This window comes from Fulvia fulva, chromosome 4 (assembly GCF_020509005.1).
Source record: "Fulvia fulva chromosome 4, complete sequence".
Taxonomy (NCBI): Eukaryota; Fungi; Ascomycota; class Dothideomycetes; order Mycosphaerellales; family Mycosphaerellaceae; genus Fulvia; species Fulvia fulva.
The window spans coordinates 3,408,208-3,429,067 of NC_063015.1; the positions used below are offsets into that span (position 1 = coordinate 3,408,208).

Sequence of the window (20,860 nt, forward strand, 5' to 3'; positions counted from 1 at the left end):
ATGCATGAAGAATGGCTCGAACGACATGCTTTGAAATTCTCTGTGTGGCAGGAAGCGAAAGTTGTGTGGCCGCACAGATGCAGTGCACATATAAGGATCTACGAAAGACTCCTTCCAAGCATCTGCACGTCGCAATGGCTCTTCAGAAACCGCCGACGGTCTACGATGGTGGAACTCGTTGGCTCTACCTGACGCCTGACAAGCTCCTTCAGGCACATGCTGATATGCAGGTATGTGCCGGAGCTACTTACTGTCGCCGTTCGTTGTTGACTTTTTGCATAGCACCGCAAAGGACACCGCGGACGTGGCGGGAAAGATGTCAACTCTCAAATCGAGACTGGCCCTGTACTACTTCCACGACAGTGCATACCACGGTTCCATGTAGCTGTTCCGTACATCATCGATTGATCAGCTGGAGCAGTGCCGCGAGAACGCATTCGCGAAGGAAATTCAATACATCGTCATGAAGATGCTCAAAAGTTTTCCCACAACGTACAACGACAACGTGCAACGGAGTTCTGAAGACCATGGTCCATGTCGATCTCAAGAACGACGGGCAACTTGTTACCCCTGAGACAGAGCTGCCAGAGATGGCAAGCATAAGCAAGAACTGCGAATTCTGCGAGCGCGGCCGCGCGGTCTTACTCTTGCTACCAGTCCACCCAAGGTCGACCAAGAAGCTGATGATCACTCATATCGACCGAGACCCTGTCTACTGTCAGCCCGCCGCGACTTGTGAAGACTTTCAAGGGCTCTGCCATTACCGAGACAGCCAGGAGGACGACCCGCGACTCGAGCACATCGAAGAGGCCCGATCGCTGATCGCGGCGTTCGTGAGTGCTGCTGCAGAAGCGTTCGAGAGGCACAAAATCTGGTGGAGATCGTGGATCTGGAGACACGCGTGTTTGGCGGTCAAAAGCAATGCCAGGATGGCAAGTATGCGTAGGCTACCTGCGCAGCTGAGATCAGCCGCACTCAAACACCTGAGCACTGAGTCTTCGGCCGAGATTAGTGCTCAGTATCTCCGCCAGGAAAGACACTGCCAAGAAACATATGAACCTATTTCATGTCCTTCTGGATCCCATAGTCGACATCCTCTACTGAAGTAAAAAGCTATCTTGACATCCAAGTGCATCCACGGCCGCTTCGCAACACACTCCTCCGCTTGAGCACCACGGTCGATATCACCAGCTCTACGCCATAGCCCCCAGCATCGCATGGCGTTCATTGAACCCCTCCTGTCTCCACATCCGTTCCTATTCCTCCACACGTCGCTCAAATTCCACATAGCTCTTAGCCTTTTTACCAATCCTCCCCTCCTTCGCGAGTCTCACCCTCTCCCGCGCCTCCAACAAGCACTCCGCTCGATTCTGCGCCGCGTAGTGCCCATTTCGTGCCTGGAGGGCAGGATTTGCTGCGACCGCCCGCTTGTCAGGCTGGATTAGAAATTCCACGGCCTTGGGCATGGGGATGTGCACGATCCTGTCACAGTTATCGTAGCCTGGAAGGCTGTGTTCGGAGAGAGCTTGGCGCGCGACAGGGCCGGATTTCAGGAGAGTAGAATCGCCAGTAAGGACCAGTGCAGCTCGCTCGGTGATCTTGGTGCTTCGTGGCGGGTCTGGCCAGAAAAGCAGAATGACTGCTCGCATGGTCGGGATCATGATGTCTAAGTCTGCGGTTGGGGAGCCCAGCTGGAGTGGTGCGTAGTCGTACGTCCTGGTTCCGTCTGCGGTTCTTTTCTTCTTCTTTAGCTTCCTTAGCCTGACGTTCTCATTCTCGATTCAGTTGCACAGCGTTCGGTGCGAAACGATAAGCTGGTCGAGGTGGTTCTCCAGGTCTTGCTGTGGGTATGTCTTCCCTGGCCACAAGCATTCCATGAAGTGGAGCCTTTCTTCAAAAAGCACTTCTGAATGCCTCTTGTGGAACTCCATGCTCAGTGCACCGCGTGCCCGGTCTCTGAGGTGACTCCGTTCCGCGCGGCGACTGTTTTGGTCTGGGAGACTCAGCTCGTGGGGTATTATGTACACCAGCAGGTTACTCCTACAGGGAGTTCTTAGTCGGAAGTAGCGGTCTTGGGAGTAGCCTGTCTCATTCAACGGCTTGATGTAGCTGCAGCGCTTATTTGCGCAGGCCCTGGATCGTCTTAAAGTAAGTCCATTCACGTTTGTGCTGCTCATAATTTGCCGCAAGTGCGATCTCGTGGTCTGCCATGACTGATGTGTGGTGGTTTGAGTGCGCGCTTTGCAAGCCTCTCCCTCCTTTGTGGTGTTGGACTGAGCTGCTGAAGCAGGTCTACAAAGACTCACAAGCCACAGCCTAATTCTGAGGACAGGCTTGATGTGTGTGAGTTGCTACATTCGAGTCCAGTCAGAGCAAAACAGACCATCCACGCTCGAACACGGCAAGCGTCGCTCGCCCAACATGGCAAGACACACCTGGATAGCCAACAGAATGCCTGCTTGCCTCGCGACATCATGCTTTCAGGTAAGCAAAGTTTGGGTCAGGAACATTCAAGTCGATGCCATGAACTTTTTGGCGTTTTCATACAGTCATGTAGCCGTCTAGCCTAGGTATCTACAGCACATGATCGTACCTGCCATCAAAGCCTGCGCCGAGCAGTCCATCGCTATGCCTGCAATCTCTATTCGCGGCTGTGCTTCTACATACGCTCACGCTGTCTGGGTGCCGCGCGGATGATGTTGTCGACTCTCAGCAGAAGCTCGGCGGCTTCACTTGCGGATGAGACAACAGCGCGCTTGAGCTTGTAGCTCTCGACTACGCCGAGCTCGCGCATATCCGCGATGCCACCTCCGGGTAGCATAAGGTCGAGACCGCTTGACGACATGCCGGAGTAGACTGCCTTCCGTAACCGTGCGACGAGATCTGCGGAGTCGAGACCAGCGTTGTCGGCGAGGATGGTAGGTAGTTGGCGGAGAGCCTTGGCAAAGCTGTCGACCGCGAGCGCCTTCTTGCCTGCAACGTTTTGTGCTGCCTGATCGACTGCCTTGGACATGAGCATTTCTGCGCAGCCACCACCAAGAGTTGTCTTGGGTGTCTTGACCGTTTGTGAAAGCACGGCAAGAGCATCGTGTAAACTTCGCTCTGCCTCATCGAGAAGTTGTTCCGATGACCCTCGAAGGACGACTGTGCATGCCCGACCTGCTGCTACACCAGAGAATCGGATGAGTGCGTCCTCGCCGATGATGACCTCTTCGATCAAATCGCAGTGTCCCAGCTTGACGTGTTCTGGGTGGTCGAATGTGCTGGTGATCTCGGCTCCCGTAACGAGTGCTAATCTCTCCACACCATCGAAGTCTGCGTGCTCGATCGAAGCGATGCCTGCATCTGAGAAGAGCTGCTCTGGCCAGTTGTAGATGAGTTGTCGGTTGACGAAGCAGTTGATGCCATGTGACTTGATCTTCTCGACCTTGGCCTTCATTTTCTCCCGCTCTGCCTTCTCGAGCTCTGCCAGCTTGCCTGTGCTCTCGACCTTGACCCTCGCTCCGAATATCTTGACCTTGTCTGTATCCATAGAGGTGTTTGCGACCAAGATTTTGGCATTCTCCACTCGTTTGGGCTGGCCTGTACCGAACTTCTTGTCCAGAATGAAGCCAGGGTCGAGATATGAGTCGGAGAGCTTGCCACCAGCCTTCTTGATGATCTGAATATGCGTGAGGTCCGTCGAGCCCTTCATGCGAAGAACAGCATCGGTTGCCAGCTCTGCGAAATATTCTCTGTCCTGGCTCAGAACCTTCGAGCTCAGTGTTGTCCGTGCAATCGCGATCAAGTCCCGTCTAAATGCCTCAGGGTTTGAGCTGTGATCCGTCGCACTCTCTTCGAGCACCTTCAGCGCTGCGTTGCTGGCTATCCGGTATCCTTCGATGATCGTCTGTGGGTGGATCTTCTGGTTGACAAGTATTTCTGCCTCTCTTAGCAGTTCTGCTGCCAGCACTGCCACACTCGTTGTGCCGTCTCCTACTTCATCGTCCTGCACTTTCGAGATGTTCACCAGGACTTTTGCTGCTGCATTGTCCAAAGCGACACTCTTGAGGATCGTTGCGCCGTCGTTTGTCACCATGATCTCGCCGGTCGAAGCACTTTGCAGGATCTTGTCTTGTCCCTTGGGTCCGAGGGTTGACTTGACGAGGTCACCGATCGCGATAGCGCCCACGAAGGCACTGTATGCCGGTCAGGATAATGTTTGGCATGTCGTGTGCCTGTAGAAACTTGCCTAAGACGAGCATTCTCGCCTCGCTCCTCTGTGCTGCCTTCTGCGAAGATGTGAGACTGTCACATGTTAGTGATGCCTCACTTGAGGCACTGTTCCGTAGCTCACCATGTCGTGTGGGTATGTGAAGGTGCTGTGTAGTTCAATTGTTGCTGCAGCGCGAACCAAAATCTCGAAAGCGCATTCAGTTTCCCTGCATCTGCATGAAGCTTGATCGAGGGGCACAACTACCATGTAGGTAACATCTCATCAAGCTGTCGGTAAATTTTGATTGGAAATGGTCGCTCAACTTGCAAGTCGATAGATGAATTCTTTCAACACAGTTACACATTTCGCATTAAGACGATGTAAACGGCCGTATAGGATCAGCACCCGTGCCAAACGACAGACACCACTTCTCGAATGTCTTGCCAGCATAGACGGACGGCTTATCGAGATACCGCTCGAACAGTCCTCCAACGATCAAGTTCAGGACTGTGGAAGGTACCATCATCACCAGATATGCACACATCAACCTCAAGCCTCCTGCTCGATCTTTCCAGGATGTCTCCAGATCGTACCCGAACATGAGCAGAGACGCATCGTGCCAAGGCTGCATCCATGCCCGCAAGAAGATGTGACAGAGGTAGAGTCCAAAGGATATTCTTCCCAGATACTGCACCGGTCGAGTCTCCAGGAGCTTTTTCAGGACCGGTGTCTCGCCAATGCCGGCGATGGAGCACATCGTGGCGAAGCACAATATGTTGCGGTCCATCTGACGGTCAGGATACACACCTGTCCAAGCGATTGGTTGCACGAACCAGTCGAAGAACGGCCTTGGCTTGACCCTGATGTCGCCCTCATATTCAGAGTACATGTATCCCCCTGGCATGCCAGAAAGGTAGAAGCCGAACAGAAATAGGCCAAAGAAGAACGCCGGCCGTATCCTGCTCCATCTTCCACCAGCAGGTCTAGTTGCATCTTTTGGCAGATTCACTCTCTCCTCCCGTTCCAGCTGGTAGTCCGCAAACGCCATTCCCATCAAGAACTGCGCAGCAATCCAATCGTCCTTTCCAAAGCTCAACATTACAAGTCCAAAGATGAGACACCTCCTAATCACAATACTCCCCGTCCTCGACACCAGCAGCACAATCATATACACATACAGACTCCCATAATACTCCAACGGTATCGTCCACGAGATTCCACCATCATACCGATCCTGGATCTGGTCCCATCGATCCGGATACCGCAACGGCAACAGTAGGTGGCCAAAACTCTTGAACCAACTCGCAAGCTCCGCCCCGAACGTTGGCGCCGCCTCATAATGCACTGGCTTAGGCAGATTGAACCATCGACACAACACCATCAACGCAAACGTTTCCACCAACACTGGTGTGTACAGTCGAATCGCCCTCCTGAAGACCGCCGATGACAACCCTTGCAGCAGCTCCTCGTACCTCTGCTGTCTCATCAACCTCAACATCCGGTAACTCAACACATACCCACTGATTGCAAAGAACAAGCACACGGCCGAGTCGCCACTGGCGTATATCGTCCGAATGAACGGGAGGTAGTACCAAGCGGTACTCATGTGCTCCTCATGACCCCACGCCAATGTCCGGTCGACCCAGCCATCATTATAGTGGAAGATGAAGACTTCAAACGCCGCCAGTCCACGCAGTCCATCCAGCCATGCTGTACTCCGAGGTTGAGACTCAGGTTCGATATAATTGAACACAGACCGCACAGTCCCTCTCACACCGAGCCTTCTAGTTGTCGCAGGGATGGCGCGAAGCCAGGTAAGGCCGACGATAGACCGCAACAACAGCAAGAGCCTCAGCCTGAAGCTGTGCTGTTCGTTCTTGTGTGTATTTGTGCTTCGTACATCGTGAGGATGATCGTGTTGATCGCGTTCATCGTCGTATTCTCGTATTCCGGACCTGTACGAGTCGGGGAGGTGGGCATTGGCACCACCATTGGCGTGTATAAAGTCTTCTCTTTCGTTTCCTTCTTCTCCTTCTGCTCTTATCACTTCGCGCATCTCTTCATCGCGTTCGCGCTCGAAGGCCTTGAGCAGCACTGCTTGCTCGGGCGTGTCATCGAAGTCTCTGGCCATGGCGGGAGGTGTCGGTGCGTTGAGGCATTCGCTGAACGTCGTAAGTATCGGAGCGGTCGCGTTCGACTGGTGATGGAGTCGGCGGTTCTATCGATCGATTGCTCGAGGATACGTTCAAGAAGACGACTGTGTCCTTCGAGCGACCCCATCTTTCCCACCCAGGCAGCGCGTCCAGTTGGTTTCGACCCTCTCCTCTGGTACTTTCCGTAACAGAGTTCAATGGTGTGCCTCGGTCCCATGTACTGGCTTTGAAGCATAAATCCTTCCTGAAGAACGACATCTTCACATGCACGCAGATCTCCAACAGTCGTGATCTGCTGAGACGACACGAGGGCCATTTGACTACATGAGCAGCCTGACGTCGGTGTCCGTCGGCTGGCATCATCAGCACTATGGCCGAGTCGAAGAAGCGTGATCGCGTGGAAATTCGCGCATGGGCTCCCCGGCCTTGGGTTGTGATGCTCGTATCGTTGCAGCGCCAGACAGACGTGCGTTGCGATGAAGCTGCTGGTAATGCGTCTTTCTGCCATGGCGAGAAACATGCGCTGTCAGCGAGGCTGTATTTCTATGGACTTTGGCCTTGGGGTGAGACCGGACTTTGATCAGCATGAAGGCACTTACTGACGGCAGGGCATATTCCTATTAACGCCGGGCTGCCCTCAACACGACAGTGTCCTTGAGCTCGAGCGGTTGAAATCATCGAGCGCGAAAGCGTTCGTGCCGGTATATAGGGCGAGCTTCTGGTTCATGCAACGACATGCCGCTTTGCCGCGTCGAAATCTTGCGTCTATGCTATTGAGGCGATGGAGCTCGGTCTTCTGTGTGCCTCGAGCCTTTGACTAAAGGTAGACTACTTCGACGAGATATTCACCTCGTGTAGACGTTGTCAAATGCTCTACGTCCGAGCACTCGAACTGGGGATGCTCGTTCTTTTTGTTCGTCTATGCCATTCTCTCAGATGTGGACATGAGAATGTTCGAGGTAAATCTGGAGACACAAGGCGTAAGTTGACGGCTCAAAAAGATGTGAAACATGAGATATGTGCACGGCTTCATGAACATTCCTGACGGCCGACCCAGTCCGCTTACTCTTGCCCAGCACTAGTGTTGAGGTAGTATGCGAGGAAAAGTGGTGGGACGACGACGATGCGGTCTGTGGTGATGTCAGCACATTGAGGATAGCAAGAATGCATGTTGGTATATGTGTCAATACACTGTAGTAATTTTGGGCGATGTCTCTGCCTGTGCGTTGAGCAATTGTTGATATGATGTTTTGGAAGTTGACTGAACAGACGCTTTTTGAGCTTGGCAATTACTATCGCAAAGTATGATACCCAATCTCGGACCAGCACATTGCAATAGTCAACTTGAAATAGCGACCGTGTCTATACCAACTCGATATAGATGAAGCATGTATCCAACATCCCATACCTCCAGCATGTCCAATCCACAATCGATCACCTGCTACCATCACCGCCAACCATTCATCACCAAGAGACCCAAAAGACCGGACCCAAGGTCTTCAAATACCACCAAGAGCCCACCCCACAGATTCAAGATATCCTCTACCCATACCCCAACTCCACGACCTCCTCCCACCCCTTCTGCTTCCTCAACCCCTCCAAATCCGGCACAAACCTCAATTCCAGCTCTCCAAAATAATTCGGCTCCTCAGTAGTCCGGATGAAACCTACACCCTCGAAGAGCCGAATGCTGCCTACATTCGTCTGGTTGATCTTGACCCGCAGGAAGCTGAGTTGTGGTGTGATGGCTCCGCTCTGAGCGTATTCGGCCGCGATATCAGGCCAGTGGGTATGGATGTAGTCGATAAATGTTAGGAGCGCTGCACGGCCGAATCCTTGCCGTTGGAGGGATTTGCGTGCGATCTAGTTATCTGATCAGCAGTGGGCCGGCATCGTGTGCTGGGGTTGGATACGTGTAGACTGACCATCAACTCCACCTCCCCAACGACACTCCCACTCCCACTTCCTCCCAATTCCTCCACCTCCCTCTCCCCCTCCTCGATCTCCGCATCGAACAAGAACAAATTGATATCGCCAATCATTCTCTCTGGACTATCATCTTCTCCCACTCTAACATGGCTCATGCCAGGTCGTTGCTCCCGATCATCTTTTTGGCGTAAAGGCTGACAGATAATGAACGTCAACTTATCACGATCACCCCGCCAGGAGCGCTGCATGGCGTATTCTTCCTCGAGACTGAGCGGTTCTGACGCTGTGGCACTCTGCAGATCCGGATCCTTCATCCATTCATGGTAGTGCGGAACGTGGTGCTCGCTGTATGGCACCAGGAGGAGGGTAGGCGTTGAGAGTGCTGTTAGTTCAGCATGAGTCTGCGAGGCTTATGGAGTGATGTGTTCGGTATGGCGTACCGGTGTGTGCGTTGAGCTTCATGGCAGGCTTCTTCCTTCTTCCCTTGCGATGAGATGATCAAGAAATTGATACTGCGAGAAAGGAGGAAAATGGGAAAGCAAACCTTGCAGCGAGATGTCAGACCTTGATGTGGCGGATGATATACACGAAGTCGGTGCCTACATGGGGTTCACGATGTTTATGAGGTCGCGGTCATTGCTACCTGGTCATTGGTGGTATGGTGGAAAGTTGTCAAGGTTTTGTTAGGGGAGGTCCACGGTGTGGAGGTAGCAACAAGCGAATTCGGCGAGAAATGGCTTGTAAGTGGCACTAGTCCAGAATTGGCAACGACAGGAAGATGCAGCTCGGAAGCCATGAGATACATGTTGGTGGTATTGGTTGTCGTAGTATAGCAATTACTGTTGTACAATAGCGCCATGCGCTGCGCCGGCGCGGTCGCCTTGCCTAACGCCATGCTCGTAGAACCCAAGCTCCTTTGCGATGCACTGTATAGTAGGCCCGATGCAAGCACTGCAAGCTCATACTTACAGCTTCTGGTACCTGCGATTGATGTTAGTCTCTGTGTGTCCTTTCGAATGGTTCCTGAACTTACTCAAGCTTGCCCTCAAGCTTCTTGCTCTCAGCGACCTTCCGGACTGCCTTGTTGAAGTCATCTTGGCTGACCGACTCCCGGTAGTCCTTGATCGCAAACAGTCCAGCTTCTGTCACCACATTCCTCAGATCTGCTCCGTTCAGGCCATCGCTCATCTTCACCACGCTCTCAAAATCAATCTCGCCCTCCTTTTGCACGCTCTCCGCATGAATCTTGAGCACCTCTAATCGACCTGCCTCGTTCGGCAGTGGAATCTCGATCTTTCTGTCGAGTCGTCCGGCTCGGAGAAGCGCAGGGTCGAGGGTATCGGGTCGGTTGGTTGCCATGATGATCTTGGTCTTTCCGAGGTAGTCGAAACCATCAAGCTGGTTGAGAAGCTCCATGAGCGTACGTTGAATCTCACGATCAGCGCTAGTACCCTCGGAGAAACGACGTCCACCGATGGCGTCGATTTCGTCCATGAAGATGATGCAGGGTTCGTGTTCTTTCGCGTAGCCAAACATTTCGCGAATGAGGCGAGCCGATTCACCAATGTACTTGTCGACGATGGCGGACGATACAACTGGAGTGATGTGTTAGCGCAGAAAGACGGCGGCAATGATACGAGAACAGACCTTTGAGGAAGTTGGTCTCCAAAGAGCTGGCGACTGCTCTTGCGAGGAGTGTCTTGCCAGTACCAGGAGGGCCGTATAGCAGCACACCCTTAGGAGGCTTGATGCCGACTCGCAAAAACAGCTCGGGATTCTTCAGCGGCAGCTCGATGACCTCTCGGAGTTCTCTGATCTGGTCATTCAGTCCACCGATCCCACCAAACGACACCTGTCCGGGATCCTCCAACGACATGTTGTACACCAACGGATCGACTTCTCGGGGAAGCATGCGCATGATTGTGAGTGTCGTCATGTCGAGTGCGACTCGTGTGCCCTGCTTCAGCTTGACCTTGTCCACCTTTGACCGACATCCAACAACATATCGAGGTCCCGATGATGCCTTGACGATGAAGCGCTCCTCGTCAAGCTGCTTAAGCACTTCTCCGATGATCTGACCGACACTTTGCAGCGCCTTGATGTTGTCTTCTGATACGTCAAAGTCGTGTTGTAGGCACTTGATCTCTAACCGCAGCGCCTTGAGCTTCGCCTCCCATTCTCGCGAGTCCAGCAGCTTGTTCTTGTACTCCTCCAGCGCGTGATCTCTCTCCGGGTCGCTCATGGTGTGAATGTGTGGGTTGTGATGGGGTCAATATGTGCGCTGTGGTCGGAGGTGTAGAGCGCTGTTGTTGAGTCGGGCGAGGATGGTGTGTGTGGAGGGGTGAGGATGTGTTGATGTTTGGTCGATGGCAAGTATTTCGAGAGAGCTGTAAGGCGGATCAGTGTTGCGTCGTGACGGAGCGTGATACTGAGGCATTCATGCATGCTTATGTAACGAGCACTTCGGGCCGTCCACGGAGCGATACTCCTGGATCGACATGGCAGACATCCCGACGATGCCATCTCCTTCACACTGGAAGACCTCAAGGGATCTAGAAATGGCAGAGATAGCCAGTCAAAAACATGTGAGGATATGGCATCGGCCAGGAACGAGTCTACGCGTGTCGCACACAGCCATAGTGATGCTTTTCAACAAAGTGGCTAGATGACAGCCACCCGTGGAACACACATCTGCTGCCCCTCCATCTCCATCCCGGTCATGCCAACGTGGGGTCCTCCCAAGTCCCAACAGACAAACGCTGCTACTCTAGCTCAAAACAAACAGGTGTTGTCACTGTTGAGCTGGATTTTCCCTCCTTCTTCAGCTTCCATCCAGTCTCAGCAACAACAACACCATACTATACAAGCAGGTAAGTACGCCCGCGGCTCCGGTGTCTATGTACCAGCTCGTTGCTCCAGCACTCCGAAACATCACCTAGCGGTCGACTACGGAAATGCTCTTCAGCAATGCCCAGCGGAGCCGCTGCTGTGACGATGGAGTCACTGCTGCCCTGCATATACACCAGAACATCTCCGTCGCGCCGTCCTCCACATGTTGCATTGCACCTTCCGCTAACAAATACCATCTAGAACATCGCAATCATGGCTATCTCCAAGATCCACGCACGCTCCGTCTACGACTCTCGCGGTAACCCAACCGTCGAGGTCGACATCGTTACCGAGACCGGCCTGCACCGCGCCATCGTTCCATCCGGTGCTTCCACCGGCTCCCACGAGGCCTGCGAACTCCGTGACGGCGACAAGAGCAAGTGGGGCGGCAAGGGTGAGTGACGATACACAAGAGCAGATCGAGGCACACAAGATCTCATGCACTGCTTGCAACGTACCTGTCTTTGGGCATGTACTGACCTGTTCAGGTGTCACCAAGGCTGTCGCCAACGTCAACGAGAAGATCGCGCCAGAGCTGATCAAGGCCAACCTGGACGTCAAGGACCAGTCGGCTGTCGACAACTTCCTTAACAAGCTCGATGGCACCCCAAACAAGACTGAGCTTGGTGCCAATGCCATTCTCGGTGTCTCCATGGCCGTCGCCAAGGCTGCCGCAGCAGAGAAGAAGGTCCCACTCTACGCACACATCAGCGACCTCGCAGGCACCAAGAAGCCATTCGTCCTCCCAGTGCCATTCATGAACGTGCTCAACGGTGGCTCCCACGCTGGTGGTCGTCTCGCTTTCCAGGAGTTCATGATCGTCCCAAGGTGCGCAGAGGTCCCTGGGTGGATGCCAAATTGCGGCAAAGTGTACTGACAGCATCCCTTGTAGCGAAGCACCAACTTTCTCCGAGGCCATGCGTCAGGGTTCTGAAGTCTACCAGAAGCTCAAGTCTCTCGCCAAGAAGAAGTACGGCCAATCTGCCGGAAACGTCGGTGACGAGGGTGGTGTTGCTCCAGACATCCAGACCGCTGAGGAGGCACTCGAGCTCATCACACAATCGATCGAGGAGGCCGGCTACACCGGAAAGATCAAGATCGCCATGGATGTTGCATCCTCCGAGTTCTACAAGTCGGACGAGAAGAAGTACGACCTGGACTTCAAGAACCCAGACAGCGACAAGAGCAAGTGGATCACATACGAGCAGCTCGCACAGCAGTACCGCGACCTCGCTAGCAAGTACCCAATCGTGTCCATCGAGGACCCATTCGCCGAGGATGACTGGGAGGCCTGGAGCTACTTCTACAAGAACAGCGACTTCCAGATCGTGGGTGATGACTTGACTGTGACCAACCCAACCTTCATCAAGAAGGCCATCGACACCAAGGCTTGCAACGCTCTCCTCCTCAAGGTCAACCAGATTGGTACCATCTCCGAGGCCATCCAGGCTGCCAAGGATGCTTACGGTGCCGGATGGGGCCTCATGGTCTCTCACCGCTCTGGTGAGACTGAGGACGTCACCATTGCTGATATCGCTGTCGGTCTCCGAGCTGGTGAGATCAAGACTGGTGCTCCAGCACGTAGCGAGCGTCTGGCCAAGCTGAACCAGATCTTGAGAATCGAGGAGGAGCTCGGTAAGGAGGCTGTCTACGCCGGTACTCAGTTCCGCAACGCTGTCAACCTTTAAGCTGCGAAAGGATGAAATGCAGGTATGATATGCGATGGGCCGGAACGCTAGACAAAGGCTTAGCGTGATGATTCCACATGAATGACAGATAGCTCACGAAAGATAGATGCAGTATACCAGGAAGCATCACAGTGTCCAGCGCGAAGAACGGGCCAAGCATTTTAACGAGAAAGACGCTAGTCCCAGTTCGAAAGGCTACATGCCTCAAGCCCTCAATGAAAACATCATCTCGCTGCAGGTATGCGGGACACGCACACGCGCGATACCGCCGACCAGATCCGAGAGGCTGGACTGATCAACCGAGCCCACTACCTGGAGCATCTGGCGGCTGTCTGACCTACCCACACACCTGATGCAGAGAACCAGCGAAGCATCAGGTCCTGGCCCAAGACATTGATCGCATTGGCATACGACTCTTACAGTCGTCCAAAGACAGTCCTGTCAAACATGAAGAAGTCGCCGGTGCTGTGATCTGCGAAGACCGATGGATGGGAGACCGCCTTGTCGGTATTGAACAAATCCCATACCCTTACCAACCCACGCGCAATGCTGGCAAGGCATCCCTTTGGTCAACTGTGGGAGTGCGTCCGAATGTCATTCAAGCGACATGTGTGTACGGTATTAGTGCTCCCGTTTGGCAGTGGATTCTCGCATCGAGGGGATGACCATCATTTGCCTTCTTGCCACAAGAGAGGTCTATCGATGCACCAGGCCAAAGACCCCGGCAAAGACCATCTTACCCGCGATCAACGGCATGTTATCTCAGCGTTCATCTCTTCAAGCTGTGCCTTGACCCTATTCGGCTATTTGTCGCGGGACTGTGGAATGAATCTGGGACCAAGCCGGCAATTTACTCTGGAATGCCAGCTGGATCAACACAACTGCACTGCGAACGGATTGTTGCTATAAGGCCGTTGCCCTCCGAAACCATTCGCTTTCGTCCTTCATTACTCATAATACCTGCTTCCGGAGGATCTCACTCGTTCGATCTCCCTAAGCATTTCTTCTTAGTCGAAACCACATTCGCTTTTAACACTGCTTCACTGCTTGGACAGCTTGCGCGTACGCTCACTCACGCTTGCTTTCCCGACACTCGCTCTGCGTAGCAGTCATAATCTGATACCAATCGACTTGAAGAAACCACACGACCGTCAAAATGGCCCGAAGAATGGCTGCCGCCGCCGCGCTGGCTGGTAGTGTCGCTGCGCAACTCACACCAAACGCATACATCGAGTTTGTACCAACAAGCTCATCAGAATCTGTCTCATATACAACGATCACAGTGGACACCTGCGACTCCGCCATGCCAGAGACTATGGTCACCGTCATTGGAACAACCAGTGTTACATACTGCCCACAGTGTGAGTCTGCGCCCACACACGCACCTACCAGCAAGAAGCCAGGCCACACCACCGTCTACGAAACCGAGTACATCTCGCTTTGCCCTACCGGCACTGTCCCAGTCACATACACCGTGACCGAGAGCTGCGAGGAGGAGACCCCAACATGGACGCCAGGCCACGACCACATCCCACCCGGCTTCACCACCACCGTTAAGCAGTGCACCAAGGGCTGTGACGGAGGCAGCCCAGAGACTCCTGTCCCAGTCACCATCACCGAGCCATGCGACTGCGAGGCCACCTCCGGCACCCCACTTCCACCCAAGCCAACCGGCACCCCAGTCAGCCAAATTCCAGATGGTAAGTCCCCACCACCCCTTCCCTCCTCACACACAACTAACGTCCCGTCAGGCCAAATCCAAGCCCCAGGGCCCTCCCCAACCGGCCCCAAGCCTCCAGCCGAGACAAGCCCGGCCGACGAGCCCTGCGACGGCACCTCCTGCGGCGGCTCCGGCGACGGCAACGTCCCACCAAAACCATCTGACGACACCCCAGTCCGTCCCCCCTACCCAACCACCACGCACGCCGAGTGTCCCGGCCCCGAGTGCAATGCCCACGCCACCGGCACCATGCCAGCCCCCGCTCCAACGACGCCAGGCTCGCCGGAGATTCCAGCGTATGATGGCGCTGCGTCGTCGCTGAAGATTTGTGGTTTGTTGAGTGTGGTTGCTGTTTTTGTTGGTGGGATGGCGGTGTTTTTGTAGAGTTTGAATGTGGGGGAGGGTTATTGTAATGGGAATTTCCAGGTTATGATGATGGGAAGGGAATGGGGTTTCTAATGTGAGCTTGCTTTGCTTGCCGCACTTGCGTGAGTGTGAGAGTTATTTATACGGCATTTGGGAGGGGGGAAATTTGGTATGCAGAGAGCGAAACATGCAAGCAAGCACTTATCCATATAGCAAAGTTCAATGGCAGTAACTGAAAGCAGAAGCAAGTTGTCCGTGTTCAAAGACTTGTGCGACTTTACGATGTCTCGCCGTGTATGGAACTGGCAACGACACAATAGATATAGGTTTGTCATGTATGTGTAACCTTTCGAGTTCAAGATGAAATGCTCTTCCAAGTTTCCGCTCAGCTCAGCTCAGTCAGCTCTTTGACAAGCATGATATCATCCCACGACTTTGCAGTACCAAGACAGCTCGAGACCTTGGCACGAACGCATACGCAGTACGCCCGAGGAGCTATCAGTAAGTAGTACAAGAACACCAGCGATGCCATACTTGCAGACGCACACTCGAAATCACATCTCCCACCATGAAATCCCCCATTCCGGACTACCTCAACCGCGTCCTCGACCATGCCCGCCCAGACGAATCCGGAGCTCCAGCAGGCTATATCGATGTGCTGGCCAAGGCCGACACCTCCCGCCTGGCCGTAGCGATTGCCATGGTCGATGGAAATGTGTACTCAGCGGGTGATGATCAAGCTGAGTTCTCGATACAATCGATCAGTAAAGCTTTCGTCTACGCTCTCGCCATCGAAGATGCGGGGCTCGAGCACGTCGTGGAGAAAATCGGTGTCGAGCCATCTGGTGATGCCTTTAACGAGTTGTCCCTTCATAAAGAATCCAATCGCCCGATGAATCCAATGATTAATGCCGGTGCCATTACTGCACACTCGCTGGTCGTGGGCCCCAATGCGACAGCGGAGGAGCGGACGGATCGGATCTTGAAGGTGATGTCGAAGCTTGCCGGGAGGGAGTTGAAGGTGTGTGAGGAAGTTTATGAGGCCGAGATGAAGGACTTTGATCGTAATATGGGACTGGCTCATATGCTGAAGGCGGCGGGGATTATCAGTTGCAATCCGCCCGAGGTGGTGAAGGGCTATATCCGGCAGTGCTCCATCAATGTTACTGTGAGGGATCTGGCGTTGATGGCGGCGACGCTGAGTAACGCTGGTTATCATCCTGTGACGAACGAGAAGATCTTTCCGCACGATAGTGTGAGGCAGGTGTTGTCGGTTATGACGACTTGTGGGATGGTAAGTAGGGCACTTTGAGTGGCTCTGACTCTTCCCGTGAACTACCATGCTGACATGTAGATACCTTTAGTACGATGCAGCTGGCGACTGGGTCTCGAACGTTGGTATACCCGCGAAATCTGGTGTGGCCGGCGGGATCCTGGGGGCCCTACCAGGACAAGTCGGCCTGGCAGCATTCTCGCCTAAACTGGATGACAAAGGTAACAGCGTCCGCGGAGTCCGTATCTGCGAGAAGCTGTCACGGGATATGGGCTTCCACATGATGGACGTCAGCCAAATTGCTCGCTCCACCGTTGCCACAGCTATCGCCAAGATCAAAACGGCAGACGACCACGATCCTAATTGCAATCGCCGCATTGCTATCTTCCACATGCGTGGTGCGGTACGATTCGCTGGGTCGGAGATCTTGACGCGGGCCTTGACTCGAATGCTAGGGGAGGAAGACCCTAACGATCCAGGCTCAGGTGCCTACGCAGATGCATGTGCGGTCGTGATCTCGTTCCGCGATGTCTTCTCCCTGAACAAGGTTGCGAGACGGGTTGTTCATGAGGACATCAATCGGTTGATGGCAGAGGACAAGAATGTCGTGGTGATAGATCCAACAGGAGTCTTGCGATGGGATCCAGAGGGTAAGGATAGGCATCCTAAGGTGGTCGATGATCAGAGCCAGGCCAGGGAATACATTGGTGGCGCAGGCTGCTCTGCATCGGTAGAAGAGGACTGGTAGGAAGGGTCCCATGGCAGGCAGTGGAGAAGCTTCCAATGCGGCTTATCAAAGGCACGGTATTTGTTGATGTCCTCATGATATGATGAACCTGCTGAGCTGTTTGAACTCATGCACAAGCCCATCTCGGCACCCGCAAGCATGATTGCCAAGCATGCACGCTGCAACCAGTCGATACGAGGCCCAGCGATCATGCTGTGACCGGAGTAGTCGCTCCCAGCATGAGCGCCACGTCGTCGCCGACTTCGATGTTGAATAGCTTAGTATGCTCGCTCGGCCGAGAAGACCGATATGCGAGGCCTAAGTTACCATTCTGCGTGGTGAAGATGCGAAATGGCTCGAGCATGCGTACTTCCGGCATACCTTTGTCGTATTTCGCAACGCCGACCTTAATCGCCCGTAGATGGTCTTCTTTACAGTGAAGCGCTTCGGCCATTACCTGCCAGGCGTGTGGATGATTCATGTATTTCGCCGCGTCAAGGGCGAATTCTACGGTGTCCAGGACCACGCCGTACAGTGTGATGAGGTTGTCGTGCTCCCGGGAAGTTGGCAGCTCAGGTATCGCATATTCTGTCTCGATGTTGTGGTAGTTCCACCGCTTTTGTACGAAGGTCAACGCCTCTGAGCTTTCTTCAGTTCTGTTTCCCGTAGGTAGGTGCGTCCACGTCTGATAGTCGACACGGTCAATGCCGGTAGCGACACTGAAGTTGCAGGACCACGATGGCGTTTCGTAACGAGACCACTGAAAAGCAAGCATGGCGAAAGATGTGCTTTCTCCATCCTTCACCAAACTATGCTGCTCCGCGTTCGTGTTCCTGTCCCACAGAAGGCGCGATACATCACGAAAGAGCCTTTCCGGGGGTTTAGAATAGTCTACGGAAATCTCAGCTCGGTGCTGCGCAGTAGTGAGACCCAGTAGCGCGTAGACATGATCGAGATGGTTGGACGTGTTCGAAGCTGCAGCAATTCGAAGTAACTCACCTAGTGGCCGACCTTCACTGGGGTGAATCTGATAGTATGTCCACCAATCTCGCATGAGCCATGGCACACGCATAGATTGCTCCATGGACATGAAGGCCTGCCAGATTCCAGATGACCACGTTTGTCCAGGGCGCACATCGGATATCTGCTGTGTTCGAGGAGACCCCAGGATGAACTCCGCAGGCCATGACTTGAAAAACGCCGCTCCATCGAATATGTACTCATCGTACAGCACAAGCGGAGGGTTCTTAGCGACGGACACCTCCTGGAGTACCCACTTCCGCTTCCACCATGCATGAGTTTGTTGTCCCATGATTGAACGCATAGCCTGCGCGTTCAGACCCACGAATTGGTCGTTCTGTTTCGTGTCGCGGTTCAAAGCAATCATCCATCGCAGATTCTCCGCCGTGGGCCCATCTTCGAGATTTCTTGCTGAAAGTACGTCTGTCCCCATGCCCAACCATATGTAGACATCCTCTGCCGCGGAAAAGATGTGCTGCATGATGCTCACCTGTGCACTGCGTTCCTCCACATTCTGCTGATCGATACATAATGCGTCGACCCACAGGAAGACCGATTTTCGTGGATTCCTTGCCTGGCGCAAAGCTCGGTCTAGGTGCTTCGTGATAGGTATGCACGCCAACGGACCGATCTCAAGCTCGATCCCGGTTGGTTCTGTGCCCCATGAGTACGACAAGGCGATGTATGGCGGCGCCTCACAGATCTGGAAAGAGCGAAGGTCGGCGATGACAGGTGTTTTCGTCCCATCTGCTTGAGCATCGCGAGGACCTGGGCGCAGGACCAGCAGTCTGAATTGACCCGGGTCATCAACCGGACAGTCGGCGTAAACGAGCTGTCTTGCTTCTTCAGTACGAGAATGGGCCATTGGTGAGCACGGTATCATGCCAAAAGGAGCTCCTGCCGCAGTATGCAATGCAGTGCTGGCGGGGTAGAGCTTGCTTGCGCTGTGCTACGCATAGCTTCCTGATGTGTTCCCATATTCATGCGTCTGAGCGTGTTCTGGAGAGCACAGTCGCAGCATCATATCCTCAATCACCCGCCATTCCAGCCATACCATGATATCTCGTGATCCACCATCTCTTCGCCTTGTCGCGCTTCCATTCAAACACTCCCACGCTTTGCCTTGTCACATCTCCTAGCCCCGTCGTCTCGATCGTGACATACGACTCTGCCCATGCCGCCTTTTCGTGCACCTGCGTGTTGTAATCGATTGGTACGAGCCGGTATTCTGGGTAAGCGACAGTCATCGCGCGAAACAATTCGATCAGATTCTTGGCTCCCTTTCGTTCTAGCTCCTCGACTGCGAGACGCGAATCTTGAGCGAGTATTGGCTGATATTCTGGGGAGTAGACGAAGTCGTTGGAGAAGCGTGTCCAGCCATTGGCATCAATGTCGGTGGGTAGGTCGAAGTCGCGGTTGTTGATGCGGATGCATGTGTCCAGGATCGTTGCTTCGATCGCCCTCGCAATCGCTTTCTCGTCGCCTATGTAGGCATATGCCCAGACGTCGCTCATGATGAGACGCGGCCAGGCAGGTCTATCAGCTAGTCTGTTGAATCAGCAAGGCATGCTCGAAGTCCCGACAGATCAGTTGTGGCCAAGGACTCGATAAATCGGGATTTGCAAGACAGTAGCGAGGCTAACACGAGTACGAAGTCAGTGATCGCGAGGAGTCAGGAAGCAGTTGTATTGTTCTTGTGAGCAATGGGAAGGCCTCTCGCATATCCATATCCCTACCAAGTCCGCTATTCGAAGAGACATAAGGGTCGGGACGAATTTCGACTACAGTAGGGTTACCAAACTCGAGAGCGGCTTCGAGTCGACGAATTCTAGATATCTCGACCTTATACGTACCCGCTACGCTTACTATATATATAATATATAGCTCGTTCTACTCGCCTTACTACGACAAATCTACCGATCTACTTTTTATAACGATACGACTACTATGTACGGCGCGCTTACCTCGAATACCTCGAGTTTAGACGATTCCTACCGAGCGCGTAATATATACTCTATATATATATATACCTAATACCTATACCGATCGAGTCGTAGACCTTATAAGAGCTAGATAGGATATATATTTAAGAGTTATATAGATAGATAGATATTTCATTAAGCTATTATAGTGCCCTTCGGCCTATATAGCTATACTATCCTGTTTTCGTATATATAGAGGGGGAACCGTATTAGTAAAAACTCCTCCTCCTTCCCGCCTATCTTTTTCCCTTAGTTATCGTCTTAGATTTCTCTTATTAGGGGTACGCTAGTGTTATAGGCCTACCCTAATAACTACCCTATCGATAACCCCCCTAGCTTCCGCCTCTTATCTATCTACTCCTCCGTCTCGCTAGCGAGGCTAAACTACTAGAGGTATCCCTACTATAGTATCTACCGAGAGATTTGGCGAATGTTGCCCTTGTCCCTAATAATTAACTTATAGTCTCTCCTTTCCGCTTAGTACCTCTAATTTCCCCTACCTCTCGCCTACTACGGGCACCGTAGTAGTATATGTTCTAGGTTTTACGATAGGTAGCTACACTAGTAGGCTAGGCTATAGATGTCTAGTACGCATCTCCTAAATAGGTAGGCCCTTAGTCTAATATATTCGGACCTAATTTGGATCGCTATACTTGCTTCGGCCCTTATTAGGTCCCTATATAGCTAATAATTATGTCTCTAGAAAGCTCGGAGTACTATCGGGCCTATTGTCTTAGGGGGCTTCCTTTTCTAGTCCTACTTCTATAGGTAGCTCGCTATCTATTCCGCTAGGCTTTAGGTCTTAGCCTCACTCCCGCCGGTCTAGCGAGTCCTATACTCCTCCTCTTTTCGTACTAGCTATTCGGTACTTATCTATACGGCCGTAAAGGTAGTAAGGTTATCCTCTTTTTAGCTTGT

General features: G+C 53.1%; 10 protein-coding genes across 10 annotated transcripts; 4 read left to right on the forward strand and 6 right to left on the reverse strand.

The window, feature by feature from the left end:
* Window positions 1-11: 11 nt before the first annotated feature.
* CLAFUR5_04698 (uncharacterized protein) lies at window positions 12-408 on the forward strand (the record flags this gene model as incomplete). The annotated part of the gene is made up of 2 exons (XM_047903846.1): window positions 12-230; window positions 283-408. 2 exons carry the CDS (start codon window positions 12-14, stop codon window positions 406-408), a joined length of 345 nt encoding a protein of 114 aa, XP_047761380.1.
* Window positions 409-1,256: 848 nt separating this feature from the next.
* On the reverse strand, window positions 1,257-1,661 carry CLAFUR5_04699 (uncharacterized protein; the record flags this gene model as incomplete). Its single annotated transcript, XM_047903847.1, has 1 exon — window positions 1,257-1,661. The coding sequence occupies one exon, from the start codon at window positions 1,659-1,661 to the stop codon at window positions 1,257-1,259; it is 405 nt and encodes a 134-aa protein (XP_047761379.1).
* Window positions 1,662-2,659: 998 nt separating this feature from the next.
* On the reverse strand, window positions 2,660-6,326 carry CLAFUR5_04700 (putative T-complex protein 1 subunit beta; the record flags this gene model as incomplete). Its single annotated transcript, XM_047903848.1, has 2 exons — window positions 2,660-4,178; window positions 4,582-6,326. The coding sequence occupies 2 exons, from the start codon at window positions 6,324-6,326 to the stop codon at window positions 2,660-2,662; spliced, it is 3,264 nt and encodes a 1,087-aa protein (XP_047760537.1).
* A 1,564-nt stretch (window positions 6,327-7,890) lies between these two features.
* CLAFUR5_04701 (N-acetyltransferase 9-like protein) lies at window positions 7,891-8,739 on the reverse strand (the record flags this gene model as incomplete). The annotated part of the gene is made up of 3 exons (XM_047903849.1): window positions 7,891-8,211; window positions 8,274-8,659; window positions 8,718-8,739. 3 exons carry the CDS (start codon window positions 8,737-8,739, stop codon window positions 7,891-7,893), a joined length of 729 nt encoding a protein of 242 aa, XP_047760536.1.
* Window positions 8,740-9,242: 503 nt separating this feature from the next.
* On the reverse strand, window positions 9,243-10,519 carry CLAFUR5_04702 (putative 26S proteasome subunit rpt4; the record flags this gene model as incomplete). The annotated part of the gene is made up of 3 exons (XM_047903850.1): window positions 9,243-9,258; window positions 9,311-9,872; window positions 9,925-10,519. The coding sequence occupies 3 exons, from the start codon at window positions 10,517-10,519 to the stop codon at window positions 9,243-9,245; spliced, it is 1,173 nt and encodes a 390-aa protein (XP_047760539.1).
* An 860-nt stretch (window positions 10,520-11,379) lies between these two features.
* Window positions 11,380-12,854, forward strand: CLAFUR5_04703 (Enolase; the record flags this gene model as incomplete). Its single annotated transcript, XM_047903851.1, has 3 exons — window positions 11,380-11,560; window positions 11,655-11,994; window positions 12,059-12,854. The coding sequence occupies 3 exons, from the start codon at window positions 11,380-11,382 to the stop codon at window positions 12,852-12,854; spliced, it is 1,317 nt and encodes a 438-aa protein (XP_047760538.1).
* A 1,156-nt stretch (window positions 12,855-14,010) lies between these two features.
* CLAFUR5_04704 (uncharacterized protein) lies at window positions 14,011-14,958 on the forward strand (the record flags this gene model as incomplete). The annotated part of the gene is made up of 2 exons (XM_047903852.1): window positions 14,011-14,554; window positions 14,606-14,958. The coding sequence occupies 2 exons, from the start codon at window positions 14,011-14,013 to the stop codon at window positions 14,956-14,958; spliced, it is 897 nt and encodes a 298-aa protein (XP_047760541.1).
* Window positions 14,959-15,508: 550 nt separating this feature from the next.
* Window positions 15,509-16,961, forward strand: CLAFUR5_04705 (Glutaminase; the record flags this gene model as incomplete). The annotated part of the gene is made up of 2 exons (XM_047903853.1): window positions 15,509-16,234; window positions 16,305-16,961. 2 exons carry the CDS (start codon window positions 15,509-15,511, stop codon window positions 16,959-16,961), a joined length of 1,383 nt encoding a protein of 460 aa, XP_047760540.1.
* A 187-nt stretch (window positions 16,962-17,148) lies between these two features.
* Window positions 17,149-18,825, reverse strand: CLAFUR5_04706 (uncharacterized protein; the record flags this gene model as incomplete). The annotated part of the gene is made up of 1 exon (XM_047903854.1): window positions 17,149-18,825. The coding sequence occupies one exon, from the start codon at window positions 18,823-18,825 to the stop codon at window positions 17,149-17,151; it is 1,677 nt and encodes a 558-aa protein (XP_047760543.1).
* Window positions 18,826-18,988: 163 nt separating this feature from the next.
* Window positions 18,989-19,474, reverse strand: CLAFUR5_04707 (uncharacterized protein; the record flags this gene model as incomplete). The annotated part of the gene is made up of 1 exon (XM_047903855.1): window positions 18,989-19,474. One exon carries the CDS (start codon window positions 19,472-19,474, stop codon window positions 18,989-18,991), a length of 486 nt encoding a protein of 161 aa, XP_047760542.1.
* Window positions 19,475-20,860: the final 1,386 nt, after the last annotated feature.